At 47.3% G+C, this 25,308-nt stretch overlaps 2 protein-coding genes across 2 annotated transcripts; both read right to left on the bottom strand.

The window, feature by feature from the left end:
- Nucleotides 1–964: 964 nt before the first annotated feature.
- On the bottom strand, nt 965–5,508 carry LOC140204841 (zinc finger C2HC domain-containing protein 1C-like). The gene is made up of 2 exons (XM_072271707.1): nt 4,777–5,508; nt 965–1,367 (listed from the first exon to the last, which is right to left on the bottom strand). The coding sequence occupies exons 1-2, from the start codon at nt 5,371–5,373 to the stop codon at nt 1,131–1,133; spliced, it is 834 nt and encodes a 277-aa protein (XP_072127808.1). The 5' UTR covers nt 5,374–5,508; the 3' UTR covers nt 965–1,130.
- LOC140194014 (uncharacterized) lies at nt 5,498–8,194 on the bottom strand. The gene is made up of 3 exons (XM_072251332.1): nt 7,911–8,194; nt 5,606–6,373; nt 5,498–5,507 (listed from the first exon to the last, which is right to left on the bottom strand). The coding sequence occupies exons 2-3, from the start codon at nt 6,355–6,357 to the stop codon at nt 5,498–5,500; spliced, it is 762 nt and encodes a 253-aa protein (XP_072107433.1). The 5' UTR covers nt 6,358–6,373; nt 7,911–8,194.
- Between the last annotated feature and the right edge of the window lie 17,114 nt (nt 8,195–25,308).

A 25,308-nucleotide genomic window follows, 5' to 3' on the forward strand; every position in this document is an offset into this window, starting at 1 on the left:
TGCACTCTGTGCCCTCACTCCTCGGAGCTGGATCCAGGGTGACGTGGCATTCTTACAGAACACTGCCAGGCTCAGCATACACCTAGGGGACAACAGGCACTGGCGTCAGGCAAGTAGGTTGAAGCCAGAGAATAGACGGTGAGGTAGAGGTGCAGAGGTTTCTCTGGGAGCGAGAAGGTTCCCTGTGTTCCGAAAGTACAAACAGTTCATGCAGATAAGAACAGTTGTTGGCTTCACTGGTACTGGGACGGAGGGAAAACATTGGGGTTAAGTTTGAAAGTGAGTGCGAGAGAGATGGATAGGACAGAGTGAGTCTGTGATGGGGAAAGATGAGGTTGCTCAGATGATCCCAGGGCTCTGGAGCAAGGTCCATGAGGGGCAGAGAAGTCTTTCATTGCCATAAGTGGGGTAATAGATAACTAGATAGCCAATAAAGGGCACCTGGGATACGGCAGGTAATTCCCGTCCTATGAATCCAAACTTAGTGGGAGCAGCTCGCTGGGCAACATGGTCAGCATAGATGAGTTGGGCCGAAGGGCTGTTTCCATGCTGTAGGACTCTAATAAAAGATGCTCTGAGGCAAACTATCTACTGGTAGGGGTTGATTGGGATAGTCAGCCTGGCTCTGCTGGTGCGTGGCTGTGTTAATTTGCTTAGAGATAGTGAAGATCCCCATCTACTGCCCTGCACTCATCAATATACTAATAATTCCACACAAAAAAGTAGTCCAATTCATCACACCAGGTCGGCCCTTGACACTATTCTGCTGTCAGTCTCTGATCATTCCCTGTCGAAGCAGTGTTTAATACTACAGAATATATCCCAATAACTTCTCTATTCTGACATTAGGCTCAAAGCCTTGTAATTGTCAGGCTCTATAGTAGTGACGGTACTCTACTCTACTATAGTGTTCCTGACTGTGATGGATCTTTGAAGGACTGACACAGTTGAGACGCTGTTCCTTTACGGCTACTGCCATTTGATAATACTATTTCTTTATTTAAATAAATGAAGTGATACATTTTGATAAATCTCTCCTTTTGCTGGGGCTGGTGTTTTCAGCCTGGGAACAGCTCCCTCCTCCCCGCTCCCTGCTTGGTCCACTGCCCAGGGCTGGGTGAGTGGTTGAGCTACCTCTTGGAAGGGCCAGGCCAGCTGCGCAGACTCATGCACTTGGAGATGTGTCCCTCAGCAACGCTGTGCTCAAAGCGGCGGCTGCAGGAAGGGCACTGCATGAAGTCCGGGCGGTTTGCGCCCGCTGGTGCCGTTTGAGCTGCCTTCCTGCGGCGGTACACCTCCAACTCGGCCTGCTGGGCAGCGTGCAGCATCCGGATAAAGGAATCGTGCTTCTTCTTCCAGTTGACTTTCTGTGCCAAGGATGAATGGGAAAAGATCTATTTCACTACCCTCCACAGTGAGCCAAGACCACCCGTCCCCACACACACAGGCAGCAGTTTACAACATCATGTGTCTATCCTGGCAACCAAGACTGTCCTGAAGGACGGGCCTGGACAACACTCCAATACAGAGTGTAGAGAATACTGGGATCAGTACTGGTGGAGACGTGTCTGTCACTGTATAACACCAGGTTACAGTATCAGTGGGTCATGAACAGAAACAAATCTGCAGATACTGGTGGAGGTCTTGAGCAGCACACACAAAATGCTGGAGGAATTCAGCAGGTCAGGCAGCATCTATGGAGGGATATGAACAGTTGACATTTTGGGCCAAGACCCTTCACCTGGATTGGAAAGGGAGGGGGCAGAAGCCAGAATAAGAGGATTTTGATAGGAGAGAACAGTGGACCATGGGAGAAAGGAGAGAACAGACACCAGAGGAGGGTGATGGACAGGTAACGAGAAGGGGTGAGAGGGTAACCAGAATGGAGAATGGGAAAAGAGAAGTGGGAGAGGAGAGGAAATCGATGTTCATGCCATCAGGTAAGACAGAATATGAGGTGTGGCTCCTGAAACCTGAGAACGACCTCATTGTTGCATTAGAAGCCATGGACAGACTTTGTCAGAATGGGAATATGAAGTGAGTGACCGTTGGAAAATTCTGCCTTGTATAGTGGACAAAGTAAAGGTGCTTGACGAAGAGGTGCCAGAAACTACATCAGGTCGTAATGATGTAGAGGAGGCCACACTGGGAACTGCAGGTATAGTAGATAACCTCAATAAACTTGCAAGCGAAATGTTGCATCACCTGAAAAGATTATTCGGGACCCAGAATAGTAGCGAAGGAGGAGGTGAATAGAGGGCCGTTCTTCTGGTTGGCTGCTGGTGGCCAGTGGTGTTCTGCAGGAGTCTGTATTGGGACAGCTTCTCTTCGCAATATAGGTCAATGATTTGGAAGATGGAATTGATGGCTGTGTGGCCAAGTTTGCAGACGATACAAAGATAGGTGGAGGGGCAGGTGGCGTTGAGCAAGCAGAGAGTCTACAGAAGGACTGATTATGAGAATGGGCAAAGAAGTGGCTGATGGAATATAGAGTAGGAAAATGTATGGTCATGCTCTTGATAGAAGGAATAGAGGCATAGACTCTTCTAAACGGAGCAAATTCAGAAATCCAGCGATCTCTGCGGAAAGTGAAATGCGTGTGCGGGGGAGGGGGTGGTTGCTGTGGAAGATGAACTTGCTGGCAGGATCCCGTTGGAGATGGCGGAAGTTAGGGAGAATATTGTGCTACTCCGGCTTCTGCCCTCCCCCCACCTTCTAGGCCTGATGAAGGGGCTCAGCCCTAAACGTCGACTATTCATTACTCTCTATAGATGCCACCTGACCTGCTGAGTTCTTCCAACATTTTGTGTGCGTTCCACGGTGTCGGTGGGACCGGGTCTGTTACTATATAACACCAGGGCATAGTACCGGTGGAGATGGCATGTCTCTATGACATCGGGTATAGTGCCGGTGGAGACGGCCTGCCACTGTATAACACTGGGGTACGGTACTCCAGTGCATTTTTTTAACCAGCCCTTTGAAACTTGATTCAAGAGCTTGTCAGAGTATTTCTGAGACCCGCTCCCAACACACTCCTGTGCCATCCTTTGGGTGGAAACTGGTTAGTTTGGCACAATGAGAGGGTGGAACAGCCTGTATCCTCTCTAACATTCACTTCTGCCCTCAGTTCTTGTTCTAAGCCTCTGCATTTCGGGTTTCTAACAACCCCAGAGTTCCACAATTTTTGCAATTCCCACAGAGAGATGAGAGACAGCCTGAGAACTGAAACACTCCATGCCAGACTTCTCTGCATCCTGTCCAGCCACTGGGCAGAGATCTTCGCCTGTGGTCTAGCCAATGTTTACCAACATGTTTACTCAGACATTTTCTGCTCTGGCTCACACACAAAATGCTGGAGGAACTCAGCAGGTCAAACAGCAGCTATCGAAAGTTGACGTTACCGGCCGAGACTGATGAAGGTCTGACCGGCTGATTTTCTCCAGCTTTTTTTGTGTGTTTTACTCTGGATTTCCACCAACTGCAGAATCTCTTGTGTTTATGACTCTGCTCTGACTCATTAAGCAAGTCGTCTTCACCTTTAGAGTACCCTCTGGGGCCCCAACACCAGTGAGACTTTCCAAAGTGCAAAACCTCCCACAAGTTGAGGCCCTTCCGTCCCGTGCTGACCTGTTACCCTGCCTAGTCCCATCGATCCGTACTTGGACCATGCCCCTCCCATCCACGTACCTATCCAAACTTCTTATCAATGTTGAAACCGAACCCGGATTTACCACTTCCGCTGGCAGTCCTTCCACACTCTGACCACCTTCGGAGTAAAGATCCCCTTCATCTTCCCCTTAAATATTTAACCTTTCACTCTTAACCCCCACTACCTTGAGTTCTAGTCTCACCCAAGCTCAGTGGGAAAAGCCTGCTTGCGTTTAACCTATCTATACCCCACCTAATTTTATATACCTCTATCAAATCTCCCCTCATTCTCCAACCCTCCAGAGAACAAAGTCTTAACCTATTCAACTTTTCCTTGTCATCTCGGGTCCTCAAGTCCCGGTACAATCCTTGTAATTTTTCTCTATACTCTTCCAATCTTATTGACATCTTTCCTGTAAGTACGTGCCCAGAACTGCACACAATGTTTTCTTTTCTTTCGCCAAAGTTGGAGTATTGTGTGCAATAATATTCCACGCTGTATACACCCCACCTACATCCAAGTCGCTAATATGAATCACAAACCAGAAGGGCCCTAGCCGCGATCTGTGCGGTGTACCACTGGTCACAGACTTCCGGTCAGCGAGATCTCCATCCATCGCCACCACCCCGCCTCCGGTTACCGAGGCCGTGTTGTGTCCATTTAACCAGCATGCCCACCCACTACAGTATACGGTTTCAGCAGGTGGGGTAAACCAGGTGAGGGTAGCCGGCGGGCCCCATACCCCGGTGAGATGGGGACATTTTTGCCCTGGCATGTGACGTCAGCTCCAGCGCCGTGGACGGATGAGATCCACCGGCCAGGAAAGCGGTTCTGCAACGCTTCGTTGAAAGCGAAGCGCCTGACAAGGCACAGAAGTCATGATCTTCCACTGCAACCAAGGAAGCCCCCAGTTGTGACGATTACTCGTACCACTGGACCCAGACCTCTGAGGTCGAGAGAGAATTGTCCTAATGCAATGGCGTTTCCATTTCAGAAGGACTCTCCCGCGCAGGTTTCAAAAACTGTCGGACAATCAATCACTCTTAGGCAATGGACTCCTGAACAGGTTTGTTTTGTCACATCCTCCCGTCCCCCTGTACACCTTCTGGGGAAGCCCCTTTCCTCACCGGTATCGGAACAATCTTGTGGCTGCATTGATAGTTCTCCAGATCCGTCCCCTTGGCCCTCTTTTGCGCAGAGTCGTATATTTTCCGTTTCCGCTTGTACACCTTCTTGCAGATCTCCATGTGTGTGTCGAGTCGATCCAGAACGAATCGGCGGCCGCAGTACGAGCAGTGAGACTTCTCCTCGGGGGAGTAGTGTCCGTCCCAGCCCACATCCCCGCTCTGCACGCCGTCTCCGCGCTCTGTCTCATCAACTTCCGTGTTCCGTGAGTTCTGCTTCACTTCGGCTGGACTCTCGGTGTAACCTGCAAAAGGGTTTGAGTGGTCGCAGTCGTCTTCTGCGACCTGCGGGCTCTCGTCTCTGACTGCTGCCCCTGTGTCGCTCCCTCCTTCCCTCCTGTCACTCTCTCCTCCCGCCCTGTGGCCATTTGCACTCTCCCAGTTTCCACCACCCACTTGACTCTCTCCCCTCACCCTCACTCTATCCCTCAGCCTCACTTCTCTTTCTATTTCACCCAGCCTTTCTTTCTCCGACCTCTCCCACTTCTCCCTTTTGATCCTCTCCCTCGCCCTTCCTCTCTCTTCCCTCTCACTCCCCATTTCTCTTTTCGCTCGCTCGCCCTCCGACCAATGTCTCCCTGACTTTTCCCCTTCTGATCTTTTTGACCTGTCCCCTGTTCTTCTTGACCTTTGCCTCTCTGATCGCCTTCTCTCTGATCTCTCCCTATCCCTTTCTGACCCCTCTCTCTCTGACCTCTCCCCCTCTGAACTTCCCCCCTCTGACCTCTCCCCCTCCGACCTGTGCCTCCCCAAACTGTCCCTCCTCTCCCACCCCCTCTCCCTCTCCCACTCCTTCTCCATCCTCATTATCTCGACGCCTTCTGCCCCCTCTTCGTCCTCCTTCTCTTCCTCCTCCTCCTCCTCAGCCTCCCGCTGCCTCTGGATGTCCCTCAGCTCCGCCTCGATCCTCCTCAGCTGCTGCTCGATGAGGTTCTCCCTGCTGCGTCCCTGGTCTGCCAGTGAGCAAGGCTGGGGCCGCTGCCCTGCCCGACCTCGGTGGCGAGGTCGCGGCGGCTCGAGCTCCGTCTCCCTGGCCTTGTCGCTGGGGGCTTTGTGTGGGGAGGGACGGTAGGTGACGCCAGGCCATGGCGGGGCTTCCTGTCGCAGGAGCCTCTGCCGGTCCGATCCAGGGCCCCCTGGGCTGACGTCGCTGCAGGGTCCGGCTGCTCTGTCGATGGGCTTCAGGGGCTGGGACCTGTCGATTCCCGGGCACCGCTTGGACCCAGGTAACCAACTGGGCTGTTGCTCTTCGGCGCGGTAAGGCTGTGGCGGGCGGGGAGCCTGGGGGAGGCAGGTGGCCCGTAGTCGGAGCAGAGCCTGGTGGTACTGCTGTCGGTATATGGCCGTCAGTTTCGCCTGTCTCTCCTTCTCCAGCCTCTGCTGCAGCCGCTCCCTCAGCACATCCAGTTTGGAAAAGCCGGGGGTTTCAGAGCTGATGGGGGGCAACTTGCTGGAGCCCCTCCCCCTGCCGATGGGGGACAGTGGGTCGATCTGTAGATAGGGGCCCATGGGCCAAACGGCCATTAACTGGCCCAGTGATCTGTGAGGGTAAGGAGAGCGAAATTATTGTTGGGTGGAGAGGGGATGGGAGGTGGAGGAGCCGGGGCAGAGGAAGTGGGACGGGGAGATAAGGCAAGGGCGGGGGTGGGGGGGGAGCGAGGAAGGGGAGACCTGACAGAAGAACCTTCATTCACAACCCCCTGCCCAACGAGGTCAGCCATAGTGTCTGTGTGGAAACAATCTCCAGAAACCCTTGGGATCCATGGCACATTGGTATCTAAGGAGAGTCGTACTGTGGGAAAAGCAGCACTGTGGCTTACACTGAGGGAGGGGTGGTAATGAAGGAGCGTCGGTACAAATGGGGATCACACTGCGGGAGAAGCGATGCTGAGGGAGCGCCGCACCCTAGAAGTAATCAGTACTTAGAGAGGACCACACTGTGGCAGGGACGGTAATGAGGTTGCGTCGTTCGTTCAGAGGGTCGGTAGTGAGGGAGTTTACGACAATGCCAGAGCACACGGGGGAAGTTAAGGTACTCAGGTAACCCACTGCCCTTCCATCTTGCTAACGTTGGCGACATCTGTCCCTCCAATTCACTTTGACCATTGACTGTATAACCCGGCGCAGAGATCCGTTCTGCTTCTGTAGTCTCATTGGAAGATCCCTGCATCCGCCCCCGCCCCCCCCCCATGAATCTCTATATTCAGAGCTGTGACTCCCGCTCCTGACTTAAATCCTCCACGTCACACCTGAAACTTGTACAGCTCGGATCTTTAAGCTCCCAACCCTCTGTAACACCATAACCGTCGTAGGGATCAGCTGACGTCCCCGACAGCCTCCCTCATCACCCTGGTCCCGAACCGAACTCTCTGCCCTGCCCATTCGACCATTTGTCCTTTAGATCTGGCTCAGTCTCCCCATCTGCGGCCCAATGCTCCAGTCGCCATCGACTCCTGTATACTGTATATCCATTCCCCAAGTCTAACTGATATGCGGAGAAATTTCTTTAGCCAGAGGGTGGTGAATTTGTGGAATCTGTTACCACAGGCAGCTGTGGGGGCCAGGTCGTTGGGTGTATTTAAGGCATCAAAGGTTACGGGGAGTGGGGCTGAGGAGAGGGAAAAAGGGAACAGCCATGATTGAATGTCGGAGCAGAATCGATGGGCCAAATGGCCTATTTCTGCTCCTATGTCTTATGATATAACTGCTCACCAGTTACTTGGTGAATGCCGTCCTCAATTTGAAACCCCGGGCAAAGTCATTCCTTTCTGGGGGGGGGGGGGTGGCGGGGAGGTTGGAGTGAATGCAAAAGATCAACTGTTGTTAGTGCCCTGGGGGGCATCTGGGCCCAGCGCGTTATCCACTTTCTTAGGTGCTGAACTTCCGCATCTCCCGACCTCCTCCCAAAATAGACAACCCCTCTTTAATATCCCCAATTGACTACTAATTTCACTTCCCTCACCCCCACCCCTTCTCTCCCCCATCCCACCCCTTCCCTCTCTCCATCGCACCCCCCATCCCTCTCTCCAACGCTCACTCCCCCAAGGAAATTTTTCTCGGAAAGTAGTTTTACAGACCTGGGACCTATTCCTTCTGCAGCTACATCGGGTCTGGATACCGATCCGGTTTCTCTCAGATTCCCCGTGTCTCTGATCTGGTTACACCCACATACGTTTTCCCTAACCCTGTTTCTCTCTGCGATCCGGTTTATGTGCTTCTGTTTCTGTGATCAGGTTACACTCCGATACTGTTTCCTTGACCCGGTTTCTCTTTCCGATCCGATTACACTCTGAATCGGTTACACTCCGATCCGGTTACACGCAGATACTCTTTCTCTGACTCTCCGATCTAGTTACTCGGGTCTCTGTCAGTTTCCTGTTGTTTACACCGGTTGCCGGGATACTGCATGATGTCACCTGACCTGTTGCTGCTTTCAGAAGCAACGGAAAGAAGCGGCAAAGATGCGTACCGAACGATACATCCCATAATGATTTTCAGAAGGCTGTTGACAAGGTGCAGCATATGAGGCTGCTAAATAAGACATTATATGGTAATACAGGAAAGATACTATCATGAATTGAAGATTGGCAGAAGGGAAAGAGTGGGGAGCCTTTTCTAATTGGCTGCCGGTGACGAGTGGTGTTCCGTGGGGGGATCTGAGTTGGGACCGTTTCCTTTCACATTAAATGCCAATGATTTGGATGACGGAACTGATGCCTTTGTTGTCAAGTTTGCGGACGATACGTAGATAGGTGAAGGGGCAGGTAGGGTTGAGGAACTGGGGAGTGTGCAGAAGGACTTAGGTTAAGAGAATGGACCATGAAGTGGCAGACGGAATACAGTGTAGATGAAGCACTTTGGTAGATTTTCTAAACGAGGAAAAAATTCAGAAATTAGAGGTGCAATATTCCCTAAGGGTTAACTGCAGCTGGAAGGTAAGTGCAATGTTTCCATTCATTTCGAGAAGACAAATATGAACGCAGGGATGTAATGCTGAACGATTGGTCATACCCCACGGAGTATTGTGAGCAGATTTGGGCCCCTCATTTAAGAAAAGATGATCTGCATTGGTCCAGAGGAGGTTCAGGAGAATAAACCCAGAAATGAAAAGGTTAACGTATGAGGCGCGATTAGTGGCTCTGGGCCTGTACTCGTTGGAGTTTAGATCAATGAGCGAGGATCTCATTGAAACCTATTGAATATTGAAAGTCACGGAGAGGATGTTTCCTATACTCAGGGAGTCTAGAAGCAGAGGGCACAGTATCAAAGTCATCCCTTTAGAACAGAGATGAGGAAGTTCGTTTAGCCAGAGGGTGGTGAATCTGTGGAATTCATTGTCAATTTAAGCGGGGTTTAATTGGTTCTTTATTTGGGTGCCAAAGGTTACGGGGAGAAGACAGGAGAATGGAGTAGAGAAGGATACTAAAGCCATGATAGAATGGCGGAGCAGATTCGGTGGGCCAAATGGCCTAAATGGCTCCCGTATCTTATTGTCTTTTAATATCAGAGCGAGCCCTACACCAAACCCGGGGGCGTCCGCGCTTTGAGGCGTGGAGGGATTATTACCCCAGTGAGGGTCAGCACTCTGGGGCAGAGATGAACCCGTCCTTCAGTAAGGAACATCTCCCTGGGGTGGCGACAAGATCTTTGCGAAATGGGTTTAGTTTTGTTTACCCCATAATGACAGTCCCGGCCCACCCCGGACGTTCTCTCTTCTCCCATGGGGGCAGAAGATACAATTGTCTGAAAAGATGTACCACCAGACCCAAGGACAGCTTTCTATCCTGCTGTTGTCAGACTGGTAAACAGCTCCCTTGTACGATAAGTTTGACTCTTATCCCCATTATCTATCCCTTTGTGATCCTGCACGTTATAATTTACCTGCACTTTTTCTGATAGTTTTACACTATATTCCGTATTGTTATTGTTTTACCTCAGTGCCTTGTATGCCAAGACAAGCTTTTCACTGTATCTCGATAGATGCTACAATAATAAATCAATTCAAGTTCCTCTGAAATGTGGACTGAGTTGCAGGCCTGTTGCAAGGGTGCTTAGCGGCCAGTAGTTTTGTGGATGAACCTAACACAGGCGGTGTGGTGGGCGGTACAGACGGGTGTCTAAGATCACCGCAGCAGCCAGGTGAAGTGGGAGCCGGACGAGGAATAGCTGGTGGAGTGTGAGAGGCTGAGCGGCGAATGCACCGTCTCATTCTGACACTGATGCAGACCCTGTTCCTCCACCTGGACTGCATATCCGGTGACCTTTCTTCGGTCTCGAACCCCTTTCAACCATTGTCCACTAGTTTGTGTTTTTTTAAATTTTTTAAAATAAGTTTTGATCAAAAAGTCACACAACGTGGAAACGGGCCCTTCGGCCCAACCCATCCATGCTAACCAAAATGTCTATCTGAGCTACTATTATTTGCCCACATTGCTGCACACTGCGAACAAACCTGCCATTAGCCCAGTATTCTGCCTTCGAATTCGACCTTCCAACGTGAATCACTTCACGCTTTTCCGGGTTGAACTCCATCTGCCTCTTCTATGCCCAGCTCTGCATCCTGTCAATGTCCCGCTGTTCCCTACAACTTGAGGACCTAAGTTATAGAGAAAGGACTTCATTCACTGGAGCGCAGGAGAATGAGAGGAGATTTGATAGGGGTATACAACATTATGATGAGGAGTGTGGATAAAGTAAACAGTCTTTTTCCACTGAGGTCGGGTAAGACGAGAATTAGAGATCATGGGTTAAGGATGAAAGGTTAAATGTTTAAGAGGGATCTCTTCACTCAGGGTGTGGAACAAGCTGCCACCGGAAGTGGTGGATACAGGTTCGATTTCAACATTGAAATATGAATAAATACAAAGATGGAAAGGGGTATGGAGAGAACTATGGTCTATGGGACTAGACTGAACAATTGTTCTGCGCGGACTAGATAGGCGGTATCTCCTACTTCTGCATTGTACTTCTCTACGACAATCCTTTGCGCAACTCCACCAAGCTTCGAGTATCTGCAAACTTGTTGCCATGTTGATTCCCAAGAGGACCTACTCTCTCCCTAATTATTCTTTTGCTTTCAATATACCTGTGGAATTTCTTAGGGATTCTCTTCTTGTCTTCTTTTTGCCTTCCTGGTATTCCCCGTCGGTACCATTACAATTATAATTCTACAGAGATCCACTTAATCCCAGCTGCCTGTAGAGTCAGAAAGCACACCTGATCTAGTCTGGGCCGAACTGTTATTTTGCCTGGTGCCAGCTCCTGGATTCGGTTCCCGTCAGGTGAAGGTTTGTCCAGATCAGACCCACTTGCAGCCGTTTCTCCCAACGCTCCATGCGATCCATGTCCCGTTGCATCTTTAACGTGCCTCCTTCAACTGCTGGGTCGGCTGCAGAATCGATGATCGCACCTGCCCACATTCCCAAACTCGTTCCCGACTCCGGAGTTGTTGGGACTCACGTTGTCGCTGTACAAAAGGTTGGTGACACGGACTTGGGGGTATTGTGTGTGGTTCTGGTCATAACGGTGTTACCCGGACTGCAGGGCTTGAGCTTTCAGTGGAGACTGGACAGACAGGCCGGGACTATTTTCCCACTGAGTGAAGGAGGCTGAGGGGTGACCTTATAGAGGTTTAAAAAATCATGAGGTGCGGAGGAAAGGACGGCCATTGTTTTCTGCGGGAGCGGGAATTTACAACTAGAGGGCGCAGAATTAAGATGAGAGGGGAAAGATTAAAGCAGAGATTGATAGATTCTTTAATAATAAGGGTTCAAAGGTTACAGGGAGAAGGCAGGAGAAAGGGGCTGAGAGGAGTAATAAATCAACCATGGTGGAATGACGGAGCAGACTTGATGGGACCGAATGGCCTAATTCTAGTCCTGTGTCTTATGGTCTTATTTAAAGGGCGTGTGGAACGAACTGCCGGAAAAGGCACAATTACTACGATTAAAATACACTTGGACAGGTACATGAATTGGCAAGGGTTAGAGTGGATATGGGCAAATGTGGGAAATGGGAAAAAGAAAGAAAGAAATGAGCTTTATTTGTCCAATACTTCGAAACATCGAAACACACCGTGAAATGCGTAGTTTGCGTCAATGAGCAACACAATCCGAGCATGTGCCGGGGGTAACCCACAAGTATCGCCATTCTTCTGGCGCCAACATAGCAAGCCCAGAACCTAACCTGTAGGTCTTTGAAACGTGGGAGGGAACCCACTCGGTCACGGGGAGAACGCACGAACTCCTTACGGACAGCAGCAGGAATCGAACCCATACAGTATCTATAATCTGTGGTGCTGTTAAGCGATTACACAACCCTGCGCTATCACGCCTTCCCCGACAATAAGATTTCATTGTGGGCATCATTTCTGTGACATTATGTCAAGGAAATCGGGCAAAGGCAATACAGTTTGTGAAAGAAGGTGTTTGTTCAACTCCTGCGGGGCGGTGGGGGAGGGGGGGTGTTTCTGCTATGCTCCGGATAAGAGGACAGTGTTCTATACCAGAAGGCATATGATAAGGTACCACATCAAAGGCGATTGTAGAAAACGTACTCATGGTGTAGGAGGGAACAGGTAACTTTATCTGGGTAACAGAGTAACACATAATATTTTGGAGGAATTGAGCAGTGGAGGGCTAACGGGAAACAGAGGGTGGCCATAAGCAGGTTTGGAATAACTAGAACATGAGGAAAATGTGAAATTATCAGTTTAGGGTGGAGAATTCGGGCTGGTGAAAGATGGTCAGACAGATGTGGGTATCCTTGTGCGTGACCTACAGAAGTGAGTGTGCAAAGCAACCTACCGATCTAAATTCGATTCTGACCGAAGTCTGCAAGGAGTTTGTGCATTCTTCCCGTGACCGGGTGGGTTTCCTCCAGGTGCTCCAGTTTCTTCCCATATCCCAAAGATTTACAGGTCAGGATTAGTAAATTCTGGGCATGCTATGCATTTACATACTGTATATACCATGGAGAACATTCTAACTGGTTGTATCACTGTCTGACATGGAGTGGTCAATGTACAGGATTGGAAAAGCTGCAGAGGGATGTAAACTCTGCCATTTCCACACTAGCCTCCCCACTATTGAAGATATCTTCAATAGTTGATGCCTCACAGAGCAACATCCATCATGAAGGAACCTTGTTATAACCATCAGGAAGAAAGTACAGGAGCCTGAAGACCCACACTCCAAATTTTAGGAACAGCCATCAGAACTCCAAATGGTCCATGTACCTAAGAAGGTGGCATCATTATTTTTGCCCTCATATATATTTCTGATTGTAATTTATAGTATTTTATGTCTTGCACTGTACTGCTGACACAAAACAACAAATTTCACAACATATGCCAGAGATAATAATTCTGATTCTGACATGATGTCCCAACTCACATTCTGTGCCCTGAGCTGTGGGGATATATACCTTCCCCACCCTTCTCTCTGTGTCACCACTTCCAGGAGCCTATGGATCTCTCCATCAACATTCCTCAGTGCCTTACTTTAAAATGTATCACCTTGTACCAGCCGCATCTCCACCTATGTACCTTTCCAGCTGGTCCATATACTGCTGTACCCATGGGCAACCTTCCTCACCATCCACACCACCAGCAAGTGCAGTGGGGTGAAGCATTGCAATGTGGAAGGTCAAATGTAAGAGGAAAGAAAAATAGCAGGACACAAAGGAGCATTGATGTACAGAGGGATCTGAAGTGGCTATGTAGATGGATAGGGTGGTAAAGAAAGGTATATGGGATGCTTTCCTTCATTGGTCAGGGCACTGAGAATCAGGAAGTATAAAATTTTGGTTAGACTATACTTGGAGTATTGAGAGAGTTTTGGTTACCCCATTACAGGAGGAATGTGGAGGTTTTAGAGAGGGTGCAGCAGGTTCGCCATGATGCTACCTGGATTAGCGAGCATGTGCTATAAGGAGAGGTTGGGCAGACTTGGGTTGTTTCTCTGCAGTGTTGAATGCTGAAGGGAAATCTAACAGAGGTTTATGAACTTATGAGATATACAGTTAGACATAGAACATACAGAAGAACAGAACAGCACAGGAACATGCCCTTCAGCTCACACTGTTGTGTCACAACAATTAAATTAGCAATCAAATGGCCAACTAAACTAATCCCTTCTGCCTACACAATGTTCATATGCTTCCATTTCCCTCACATTTATTTGTCTATCTGAATGTCTCTCAAAAATATCTAATACTGGAGTTCTCAACCATTTTGTATGCAGTGGAGACTTACCACTAACTGAGGGGTCAGTGTACCCCAGGCTGGGACCCCTGCAACGTATCTGCCTCTACCACCACCTGAAACAGCATCTTCCAGGCACCCACCGCTCTCTGTGCAAAAGTCTTGCCCCACATATCTCCTTTGAACTCCCTCCTTCTCACCTTACATGCGTTAGACTGGTTTCAGACAATTCAATCCTGGAAAAAAGATGTCTACCCTATTGATGCCTTTCCTAATCTTATAAATCTCCCCTCAGCCTCCCCCACTCCGGAGAAAACAACCCATTTGTAGAACCTCTCGTTATAGAAACATACATAGAAACATACATAGAAAATAGGTGCAGGAGTAGGCCATTCGGCCCTTCGAGCCTGCACCGCCATTTATTATGATCATGGCTGATCATCCAACTCAGAACCCTGCCCCAGCCTTCCCTCCATACCCACTGACCCCCGTAGCCACAAGGGCCATATCTAACTCCCTCTTAAATATAGCCAATGAACTGGCCTCAACTGTTTCCTGTGGCAGAGAATTCCACAGATTCACCACTCTCTGTGTGAAGAAGTTTTTCCTAATCTCGGTCCTAAAAGGCTTCCCCTCTATCCTCAAACTGTGGCCCCTCGTTCTGGACTTCCCCAACATCGGGAACAATCTTCCTGCATCTAGCCTGTCCAATCCCTTTAGGATCTTATACGTTTCAATCAGATCCCCCCTCCAATAGCCCAGGACTGATTTATTATCCCTCTCAACTCCATTCCCCACCCTTCTCCTCAACCTCCGCCTTAAGTATACACAGTGACATGACCTGCACAGCTGACTGTGACAATGAATTCCACAGATTCACCACCCTCTGGCTAAAGAAATTTTTCCTCATTTCTTTTATAAATAGATGTCCCTCTATTCTGAAGCTGTCCCCTCTGGTCCTAGACTTACCCACAATCGAAAACATCCCCTTCACATACACTCTAGACCTTTCAATATACAATAGGTGTCAATGAGATCCCCCCCCCCCCATTCTCCTAAACTCCAGTGAGTACTGGTCTAGAGCCATCAAACACTCCTCATATGTTAACCCTTTAGTTCCTGGAAACAATCTCGTGAACCTCTTCTGGACCCTCTCCAATGCCAGTACATCTTTTCTTAGATAAGCAGTCTAAAACTGCTCACAATATTCCAAGTGCTGTTTGACCAATACCTTATAAAATCCCAAAATTACATCCTTGCTTTTGCACTCTAGTCCTCTCGAAATTATTGTAAACATTGCATTTGCCTTCCTTACCACCAACTCAACCTGCAAGTTAACCTTTAGGGAATCCTGCATGAGGACTCCTAAATCCTTTTGCACCTCGGATTTTTTAATTTTCTCTCCATTTAGAAAATAGTCCATGCCTTTATTACTTTGCCAAAGTGCATGACCATACACTTCTCTACACAAAATTCCATTTGCCACTTCTTTACCCATTCTCTGAATCTGTTTAAGCCCCTTTGCAGATACCCCGCTTCCTCAACACTACCTGGCTCTCCACTTATCTTCATATGTCCACAAACTTGGCCACAAAGTAATCAATTTCTTCACTTTTTGCTTCCTGCCAGTTATCCAGTCTTCTATCCATGCTAATATCTTCCTGTGATACCATGTGCTTTTATCTTGTTAAAGACCTTCTGACAATTCAAATAAAGAACGTCCACTGACTATCCTGTCTATCCTGCCTGTTATTTTCTCAAATAATTCCAATAGGTTTGTTAGGCAAGATTTCCCCTTAAGTTCAAAGTTCATTTACTGTAAAAGTATGTTTACATTATACAACCATGCTGACTTTGGCCTTTTTTGTCATGTGTTCTAAGTACCCTGAAACCTCATCCTTAATAATAGACTCCAACATCATTCCAATCAGTGAAGTCAGGTTACTATAATTTCCTTTCTTCAGCCTCCCTCCCTTTTTAAAGAGAGGAGTGACTTTTGCAAATTTTTAGTCCTCAGGAACCATTCTAAAATCTAGTGACTCTTGGAAGATCATTACTATTGCCTCCACAATCTCTTCAGATAGTCCTTTCAAAAACACAGGGGCATAGTCCATCTGGTCTTGGTGACTAATCTACTTAAGACTTTTTAGCTTTCCAAGCACCTTCTCCTTAGTAATAGCAACAACACACACTTCTGTTCCCTGACACTGTTGCATTTCTGGCATTCTGCTAGTGATTTCCACTGTGAAGACTGGTGTAAAATACTTATTAAATCTATCTGCAGTTTCTTTGGTGCCCTTCTCCAGCATAATTTTCCAAAGGTCCAATATCCACTTTCATCTCTCTTTTATTCTTTATACATCTGAGAAAACTTTTTGTGTACTCTTTTATATTATTGGCTTCTCCCAAGTTGCAGTTCTTTTGCAGATGCATCAGGTTTCCTCCAGGATTTCCCTGTACTTTGCTGCATTCATTTTACCTTCTACCTTCATAAGCCTTCCAGGACCTGCTGAAGTGAAGCAATCCCACAGCATGATGCAGTCACCACCATGCTTCATGGTAGGGATGGTGCGTTTTTGACGTTGTGTGGTATATAGCTTACACCAAACATAGCATTTAGTCTGATGGCCAAAAAAAAGCTCAATTTTGCTTTCATCAGACCACAGAACCTTCTTCCAGCTGACTTCAGCATCTCCAACTTACCTTCAGGCAAACTCTAGATGAGATTTCATGTGAGTTTATTTCAACAGTGGCTTTCTCTTTGCCACTGTCCCATAAAGCTGCAACTGGTGAAGTACCTGGGCAACAGCTGTTGTGCGCGCAGTCTCTCCCATCTCAGCTTCTGAAGCTTGTATCTCCTCCAGAGTTGTCATAGATCTCTTGGTAGTCTCACTCACTAGTCCCCTTCTTACACGGTCACTCAGTTTTTTAGGACAGCCTGCTCTAGGCAGATTTACAGCTGTGCAATATTCTTTCCATCTCTTGATTGACATAACTGTACTTCAAGGGATACTCAGTGACTTGGAGATTTCCTTGTATCCATCTCCTGACTTGTGCTTTTCAATAACCTTTTTGTGGAGTTGCTTGGAGTGTTTGTTTGTCTTCATGGTGTAGTTTTTGCCAGGATACTGACTCACCAGCAGTTGGACCTTCCAGATACAGGTGAAGCACCTTGAAACACCTTGACTGCACACAGGTGATCTCCATTTAACTAATTATGTGATTTCTAAAACTAACTGTCTGCGCCAGTGATGACTTGGTGTGTCATATTAAAGGAGGTGAATACTTATGCAATCAATTATCTTGTTTTATATTTGTAATTAATTTAGATCGCTTTGTGGAGATCTGTTTTCACTGTGACACGAAGGAGTCTTTTTCTGTTGATCAGTATCAAAAAAAAACAAATTAAATCCACTGTGATTCAATGTTGTAAAACAATAAAACTCGAAAACTTCCAAGGGGGTGAATACTTTTTATAGGCACTGTATGCTCTATGTAATCACAGAGAATATCACTGGGCAAGTGGTTGCAGTGTCTGTGGAGCAGTGTTTTGGAGATAACCACAACTCTGTAGGCTGCAAGGAAGGTATGGAAAGGAATAAGGTTGGAAAATTAAGGCTGTGAATTGCAGGATGAAGAGAGATCGCAATATCATTCAAGAGAACATGATAAAGGTAGTGTGGTAGGTAGTCTGACATTGGGTAAGTGGGAAATTCAGGGCCAGTGTGCTCATACAGTGATGTTGGGGAAGGGACAGAAAGTGTGTGGCAGGTCCAAAGGTCAACCCACTGAAGTCCCTCCATTAAAAAAGCAGTTTCAATATGCCAATCTTGACGCCATCAAACCTCTTAAGACAGCATTGCATTGAACCACTTTTGAGAATCTCAGTGTGTACTGCTGTGTTAGGAGTTTTTAAAATGTGGGTTTTATTATTTAAATTTGTTCCAAATATCAATTCTGTGTTTCCTGGGACTTGGTGAGAAGAGAATGGCAAAAATATGGTGAGAAAGGGTCAAATGAACTGAGTACAAATGTCCTGCCCATTTGTGTGAATATCATTTTAAACACTTTGAAGATTTGAATGTTTGATCAGCATTTTGGATCTTAAATCAATTAGATCAGAACAGATGCTGGTTCCATGTGTTGCTCTGGATCTGGAGATGAAGACCAAAGTGACCACTGACAGCAGCAGCGATTGGAGCAGCTGGAATACGGGAGGAAACTGGATCATCTGGGAGAAATCTACACAGTCATGGGGAAAACATTCATACTCCCTACAGACAGCAGCAGGAATTGAACCCAATCACTGGGACTGTAAAACATTAAGCTGACTACCACACTACTGTACCATCCATTGTCCTGCCTCTCGGGTTTCTTCCAAAAACTTGCCGTTCACTGATGTTTGGATCGTGTCAAAGATAGGAGAGAGAAGTACAGAGGAAAGGGAGTCAGAACAGAGCAAAGGGGAGAAGAATGGCAGGGGGGAGGGGGGAGGGGAAAGGGGAGTAACGCAGAAAGGGAGAGAGTGGGAAGGGGGAGAGAGGGGAAAGAGGGAGAAAAGTGGGAGAGATTCAAAATTCAGGATTGTTTAATGTCATTTCGAGTACACGTGTAAATGAGAAAAAAATAATTTTTATTATGGATCCATTGCAGCCCAAAAAATACACCATAAAATAAAGAACACAATAATCACTTTAAAAACACAATCTAAATACATAATTTAGCTTATATACATAGATTGATTTTATGTTCATAAAGTGATGCTGTGTACAGGAGTGCCTGTACTCAGTTCATTTGGCCCTTTTTCACCATATTTTTGCCATTCTGACTGACAGGAAATGATAAAGTAGTGGTGACTGGGGTGTGGAAGGATTGGTTAGTGGTGGAGGTGTTGATCAGCCTTACTGCTTGGGGAAAGGAACTTCTTGATCCTGGTGATCTTGGTGCAGATATTATGTAATCTCTTTCCCAATGGGAGTGGGACAAACAGTCCATGAACAGGGTGGGTTACTGCCCCTTTTCCAGCACCTTTCTGTACATATGTCCTTGACATATGAGGGGAGAGAGAAGGAGATGGGAGATAGGGAAAGAAGGAAGGGGAGGAGATAGAGGGAGAGGGGAGGGGTGGAAGAAAGGAGAAAGGCAGGAGAGGGTGGAGAGGGGAGTGGAGGGAGGTATAAAAGGTCATATGTTCTGCCCTGATTCATTGTTGGAAAACCTGTAATGTGGAGCATAAATTCTGGTCTGATTTAAGGTAATTTCGGTTATATGGACGAACAGTTTTCAATCAAAAAGATATTCAGAATGATATATTGCGAGATAATTGCGCCCAACCCATCCAGGTAAAGATGGTATCGTTGTATTAATCTAGGAGAAAGCCTGCCACTTGGTGATCAATCAGCATCAGGGTAAAAGATGAATCTTTGTAAATACCCGCGAGCCGGCGGCAGCTGCCCCAACCCTTGGGCTCAGCACAGGCAGTCAGGCGCTCATTAACACACCGAGACCAAACACTTTAATGACATTAGCCGGCCGATAGACCAATGATGCAAGCTTGTTGAATCCAGTTAGGAACTTAATGGGGACATGATTACATCGGGGACCGGAAAGTAGTAGCACTGACACCCCTGTACACAATAGAGTAGTAACAGGGAAAACAGCAGGGGACGGACGGATCGATTGGATTGGGGAGCTGAGCACCAGGGCTCCGCTCCGGGTGTGCGCACCCTGCCCTCCCTGAGGACTGATTATGGCTGTATATGTGTTGGGGACCGGGGGTGTGGGTGGGAGGTGAGTAATAAGGATCCTGCGCCCGTGTCCTGTACGTACACTGTTTTCTCGACACCTTCCATCGGCACCAGCTCCGCCCGGCGTCTCATCATCCATCACCGATGGCGGGGGATGGTCTGTTCCTCTCGGGGATCCGTCGCTCCCTCCATCCACGGGAAAGTGCTCAGAGGCTGCAGCTTGCTGCAAACAGCATCTCTGCCCACCCTAGGGTGCCCTTGCCTCCCTCCCCCCCCCCCCCCCCCACCGCCCCAGGATGCTGAGCCTCACTGGTTCAGGTCCGTCTTGGTGAGTGTTGTAGAACAGAGAGACCTTGGAGTACAAATACATAGTTCCCTAAAAGTGGAGCAAAAGGTGGACAGGGTGTTTGACACACTGAGTAGAACATAGAAAACTACAGCGCAGTATAGGCCCTACGGCCCGCGTTGTAGTGCCGATCTTTTAACCTAACCTAGTCTCCCCTCCCACATAACCTTTCATTTTTCTATCTATGTGTCTATCTAAGAGTCTCTTCAATGCTGGTAATGTATCTATCCTGCCACCATCCCTGGCAGCGTGTTCCACACACACGCCACTGCGTTTAAAACCCTACCTCGGACATCTCTATACTTTCCTCCAATTACCTTAAAATTCAGCCCCTCGAATGAGCCATTTCAGCCCTGGGGAAAAAGTCTCTGGCTATTCAATCTGCCTCCTGTCATCTTGTACACCTCTGTCAAGTCACTTCGCTCCAAAGAGAAAAACCCTAAAAGACACAGCCGTCAGATTTCTGAACCGACAATGAACACTTCCTCCCTATTTTTGAACTACGCATTTAATTTTAAAAGTTTATTATGTGTTTCTTATTGTAATATAGTAATTTTATACAGTCCACTGTCCCAAACAACTTTCACGACATGTCATTGACGCATGGTCTCCATCCAGACTGGATTCCGGAGTAACTCATTGAGGACCGTAGCGGTTGTACAGGACGCTAGGGAGGGGAGACATATGTACGTACAAAACTCACCGCAGTTACTTACCCAGGCTACTCCGTCAGCCCCTTCCACACCCCAACTCGCCCTCCCTGACGGACGTGGGCAGTGGGCGCAGGGAACACCACCACCTTCAGGTCACCCCTCTCCCCCCCACCCCCACCACAATCCCACGCCATCCTGTCTTGGGGTACAAACCTGGGAAACTCCCTCCCCACCAGCGCCGTGGGCGTCTCTTCACCAGAAGGATTACGAATCTCCAAGGGGTAGGGGTTGTACCCCACCTCCAGCTTCTCAGAGGCAGTCAGGGATGGGTGATCAGGAGTGAAACGTGTCAGAGGGAACCCTCACCGTCCGGGTCTTCCAACACCACCACACCAGCATCAGACGGAAGCTAATTCGGCAGAGGTGTGGGAACTGGGGTGATCATGCTGAGGACAGAGAAGTTGGTTTACACAGACAGGCAGTGCGTAGTGAGACTGCTAGCAAGGAGAGGCTGATGATAGGGCAAAATTGTAGTCAACGGGATGAGTTGCAATGTAAATGGCGGACAAAATCGAAAGGGGTGATGAATACAGGGCTGAAAGTGTAACGTTTGAATGCTCGCAGCATACGGAATAATTTAGAGCACGGTTACGGATTGCCATGAATGACGTAGTGAGCGTCACTGAATCGTGGCTGAAAGATTATAGCTGGGAGCTTAACGTCCAAGGATACACATTGCATCGTAAGGACAGGGAGGTAGGCAGAGGGGGTGGGGTGGATCTGATGGTAAAAATAATGAAATCAAATCATTAGAAAGAAGTGAAATAGGATCGGAAGGTGTAGAATCGTTGTGGGTAGAGCTAGGGAAATGCAAAGGTAAAAAGACCCTAATGGGAGTTATATACAGACCTCCAAGCAGTAGTAAAGATATGGTCTACAAATTACAGCGATATATAGAAAATTGATGTCAAAAGAGTAATGTTACAATAGACATAGGGAATTTCAATATTCAGGTATTGGGAAAATCAGGTTGCTACAGGATCTCAAGAGGGGGAATTTCTAGAATGCCTATGAAAAGGCTTTTTAGAGCAACTTGTGGTAGAGTCTAGGGGATTGGCCATTGTGGATTGGGTGTTGTGCAATAAACCAGAATTGATTAGAGACCTTACTGTAAACCCTTAGGGCCAGTGATCATAATATGATAGAATTTACCCTGCAGTTTGAGGAGAAGTTAACGTCAGATATATCAGTATTGCAGTGAAGTAAAGTGAATTAGAGGCATGAGAGAGGAGCTGGCTGAAGTTGATTGGAAGGGAACTCAAGTGGGGATGACAGCAGAGCAACAATGGCCGTACTTTCTGGGAGCAATTCAGAAGGTGCAGGACGGCTACATCCAAAAGAAGTATTCTAAAGGCAGGATGATACAACTGTGGCTGACACGGGACATCAAAGCCAACATAAAAGCCAAGGATGGTTTGTTGCCTCCCGGGTGCTAGGGTCAAGGATGTCTCTGATCGATTGCATGACATTCTGAAGTGGGAGGGTGATCAGCCAGATGTCGCGGTGCACATCGGTACCAATGACATAGCAAGGAAGAGTGAGGAGGTCCTGGAGAGTGAGTATAGGGAGCTTAGTAGAAAGTTGAAAAGCAGGACCTCGAAGGTGGTAATCTCAGGATTGCTACCTGTGCTACGTGCCAGTGACGGTAGGAATAGGATGCTCTGGAGGATGAACAAGTGGCTGAGGAACTGGTGCAGGGGGCAGGGTTTCAGATTTCAGGATAATTGGGACCTCTTCTGGGGCAGGTGGGTCCTGTACAAGAGAGACGGGTTACACTTGAACTACAGGGGGGCCAATATCCTTTCAGGGAGGTTTGTTAGTGCTATTGGGGAGGCTTTAAACTAGATTTGCAGGGGGATGGGAACTAGAGTGCCAGAGCTGACAGTGTGGCTGGGGTGAAAATAAATGATGTTAAAAGTTCAAGCAAACCCGCTAATAGAAAGGTTGTGAGTGGTGGTAAAAATCTTCTGAGGTGTATATATTTCAATGCTAGGAGTATTGTGGGGAAAGCGGGTGAGTTGAGGGCGTGGATTGACACTAGAATTATGACGTTATAGCAATTAGTGAAACTTGGCTACAGGAGGGACAGGACTGGCAGCTTAATATTCCAGGGTTCCAATGTTTCAGCTGTGATCAAGGCAGAGGAATGAAAGGTGGGGGAGTAGTATTGCTTGTTAGGGAAAATATTACAGCAGTGCTCAGGCAGGACAGATTAGAGGGCTTGTCTACTGAGGCCTTATGGGTGGAGCTGAGAAACAGGAAAGGTATGGCCACATTAGTGGGATTGTATTACAGACCACCCAATAGTCAACGAGAATTGGAAGAGCAAATCTGTGAGAGATAGCAGGCAACTGCAGGAAACATAAAGTTGTGGTGGTAGGGGATTTTAATTTTCCATATATTGATTGGGACTCCCATACTGTTAGGGGTCTAGATGGTTTAGAGTTTGTAAAATGTGTTCAGGAAAGTTTTCTAAATCAATATATAGAGGGACCAACTAGAGGGGATGCAATATTGGATCTCCTGTTAGGAAACAAGTTAGGACAAGTGACGAAAGTCTGTGTCGGGGAGCACTTTGGTTCCAGTGATCATAACACCATTAGTTTTAACTTGATCATGGACAAGGATAGATCTGGTCCTAGGGTTGAGGTTCTTAACTGGAAGAAGGCCAAATCTGAAGAAATGAGAAAGGATCTAAAAAGCGTGGATTGGGACAGGTTGTTCTCTGGCAAGGATGTGATCGGTAGGTGGGAAGCCTTCAAAGGAGAAATTTTGAGAGTGCAGAATTTGTATGTTCCTGTCAGGATTAAAGGCAAAGTGAATAGGAATAAGGAACCTTGGTTCTCAAGGGATATTGCAACTCTGATAAAGAAGAAGAGGGAGTCATATGACATGTATAGGAAGCAGGGAGTAAATAAGGTGCTTGAGGAGTATAAGAAGTGCAAGAAAATACTTAAGAAAGAAATCAGGAGGGCTAAAAGAGGACATGAGGTTGCCTTGGCAGTCAAAGTGAAGGATAATCCAAAGAGCTTTTACAGGTATATTAAGAGCAAAAGGATTGTAAAGGATAAAATTGGTCCTCTTGAAGATCAGAGTGGTTGGCTATGTGCGGAATCAAAGGAAATGGGGGGTATCTTAAATAGGTTTTTTGCGTCTGTGTTTACTAAGGAAACTGGCATGAAGTCTATGGAATTAAGGGAAACAGGTAGGGAGATCATGGAAACTGTACAGATCGAAAAGGAGGAGGTCCTTGCTGTCTTGAGGAAAATTAAAGTGGATAAATCCCCGGGACCTGACAGGGTGTTCCCTCAGACCTTGAAGGAGACTAGTGTTGAAATTGCAGGGGACCTGGCAGAAATATTTAAAATGTCGCTGTCTACAGGTGAGGTGCCGGAGGATTGGAGAGTGGTTCATGTTGTTCCGTCGTTTAAAAAAGGATCGAAAAGTAATCCGGGCAATTATAGGCCAGTAAGTTTAACGTCGGTAGTAGGTAAGTTATTGGAGGGAGTACTAAGAGACAGAATCTACAAGCATTTGGATAGACAGGGACTTATTAGGGAGAGTCAACATGGCTTTGTGTGTGGTAGGTCATGTTTGACCAATCTATTGGAGTTTTTCGAGGAGGATACCAAGAAAGTGGATGAAGGGAAGGCAGTGGATATTGTCTACATGTACTTCAGTAAGGCCTTTGACAAGGTCCCGCATGGGAGGTTAGTTAGGAAAATTCAGTCGCTAGGTATACATGGAGAGGTGGTAAATTGGATTAGACATTGGCTCAATGGAAGAAGCCAAAAAGTGGTAGTAGAGAATTGTTTCTCCAAGTGGAGGCCTGTGACTAGTGGTGTGCCACAGGGATCAGTGCTGGGTCCATAGTTATTTGTCATCTATATCAATGATCTGGATGATAATGTGGTAAATTGGATCAGCAAATTTGCTGATGATACAAAGATTGGAGGTGTGGTAGACAGTGAGGAAGGTTTTCAGAGCCTGCAGAGGGACTTGGACCAGCTGGAAAAATGGGCTGAAAAATGGCAGATGGAGTTTAATACAGACAAGTGTGAGGTATTGCACATTGGAAGGACAAACCAAGGTAGAACATACAGGGTTAATGGTAAGGCACTGAGGAGTACAGTGGAACAGAGGGATCTGGGAATACAGATACAAAATTCCCTAAAAGTAGCATTACAGGTAGATAGGGTGGTAAAGAGAGCTTTTGGTACATTGGCCTTTATTAATCAAAGTATTGAGTATAAGAGCTGGAATGTTATGATGAGGTTGTATAAGGCATTGGTGAGGCCGAACCTGGAGTATTGTGTTCAGTTTTGGTCACCAAATTACAGGAAGGATATTAATAAGGTTGAAAGAGTGCAGAGAAGGTTTACAAGGATGTTGCTGGGACTTGAGAAACTGAGTTACAGAGAAAGGTTGAATAGGTTAGGACTTTATTCCCTGGAGCGTAGAAGAATG

Source organism: Mobula birostris, chromosome 1, assembly GCF_030028105.1.
Source record: "Mobula birostris isolate sMobBir1 chromosome 1, sMobBir1.hap1, whole genome shotgun sequence".
NCBI lineage: Eukaryota > Metazoa > Chordata > Chondrichthyes > Myliobatiformes > Myliobatidae > Mobula > Mobula birostris.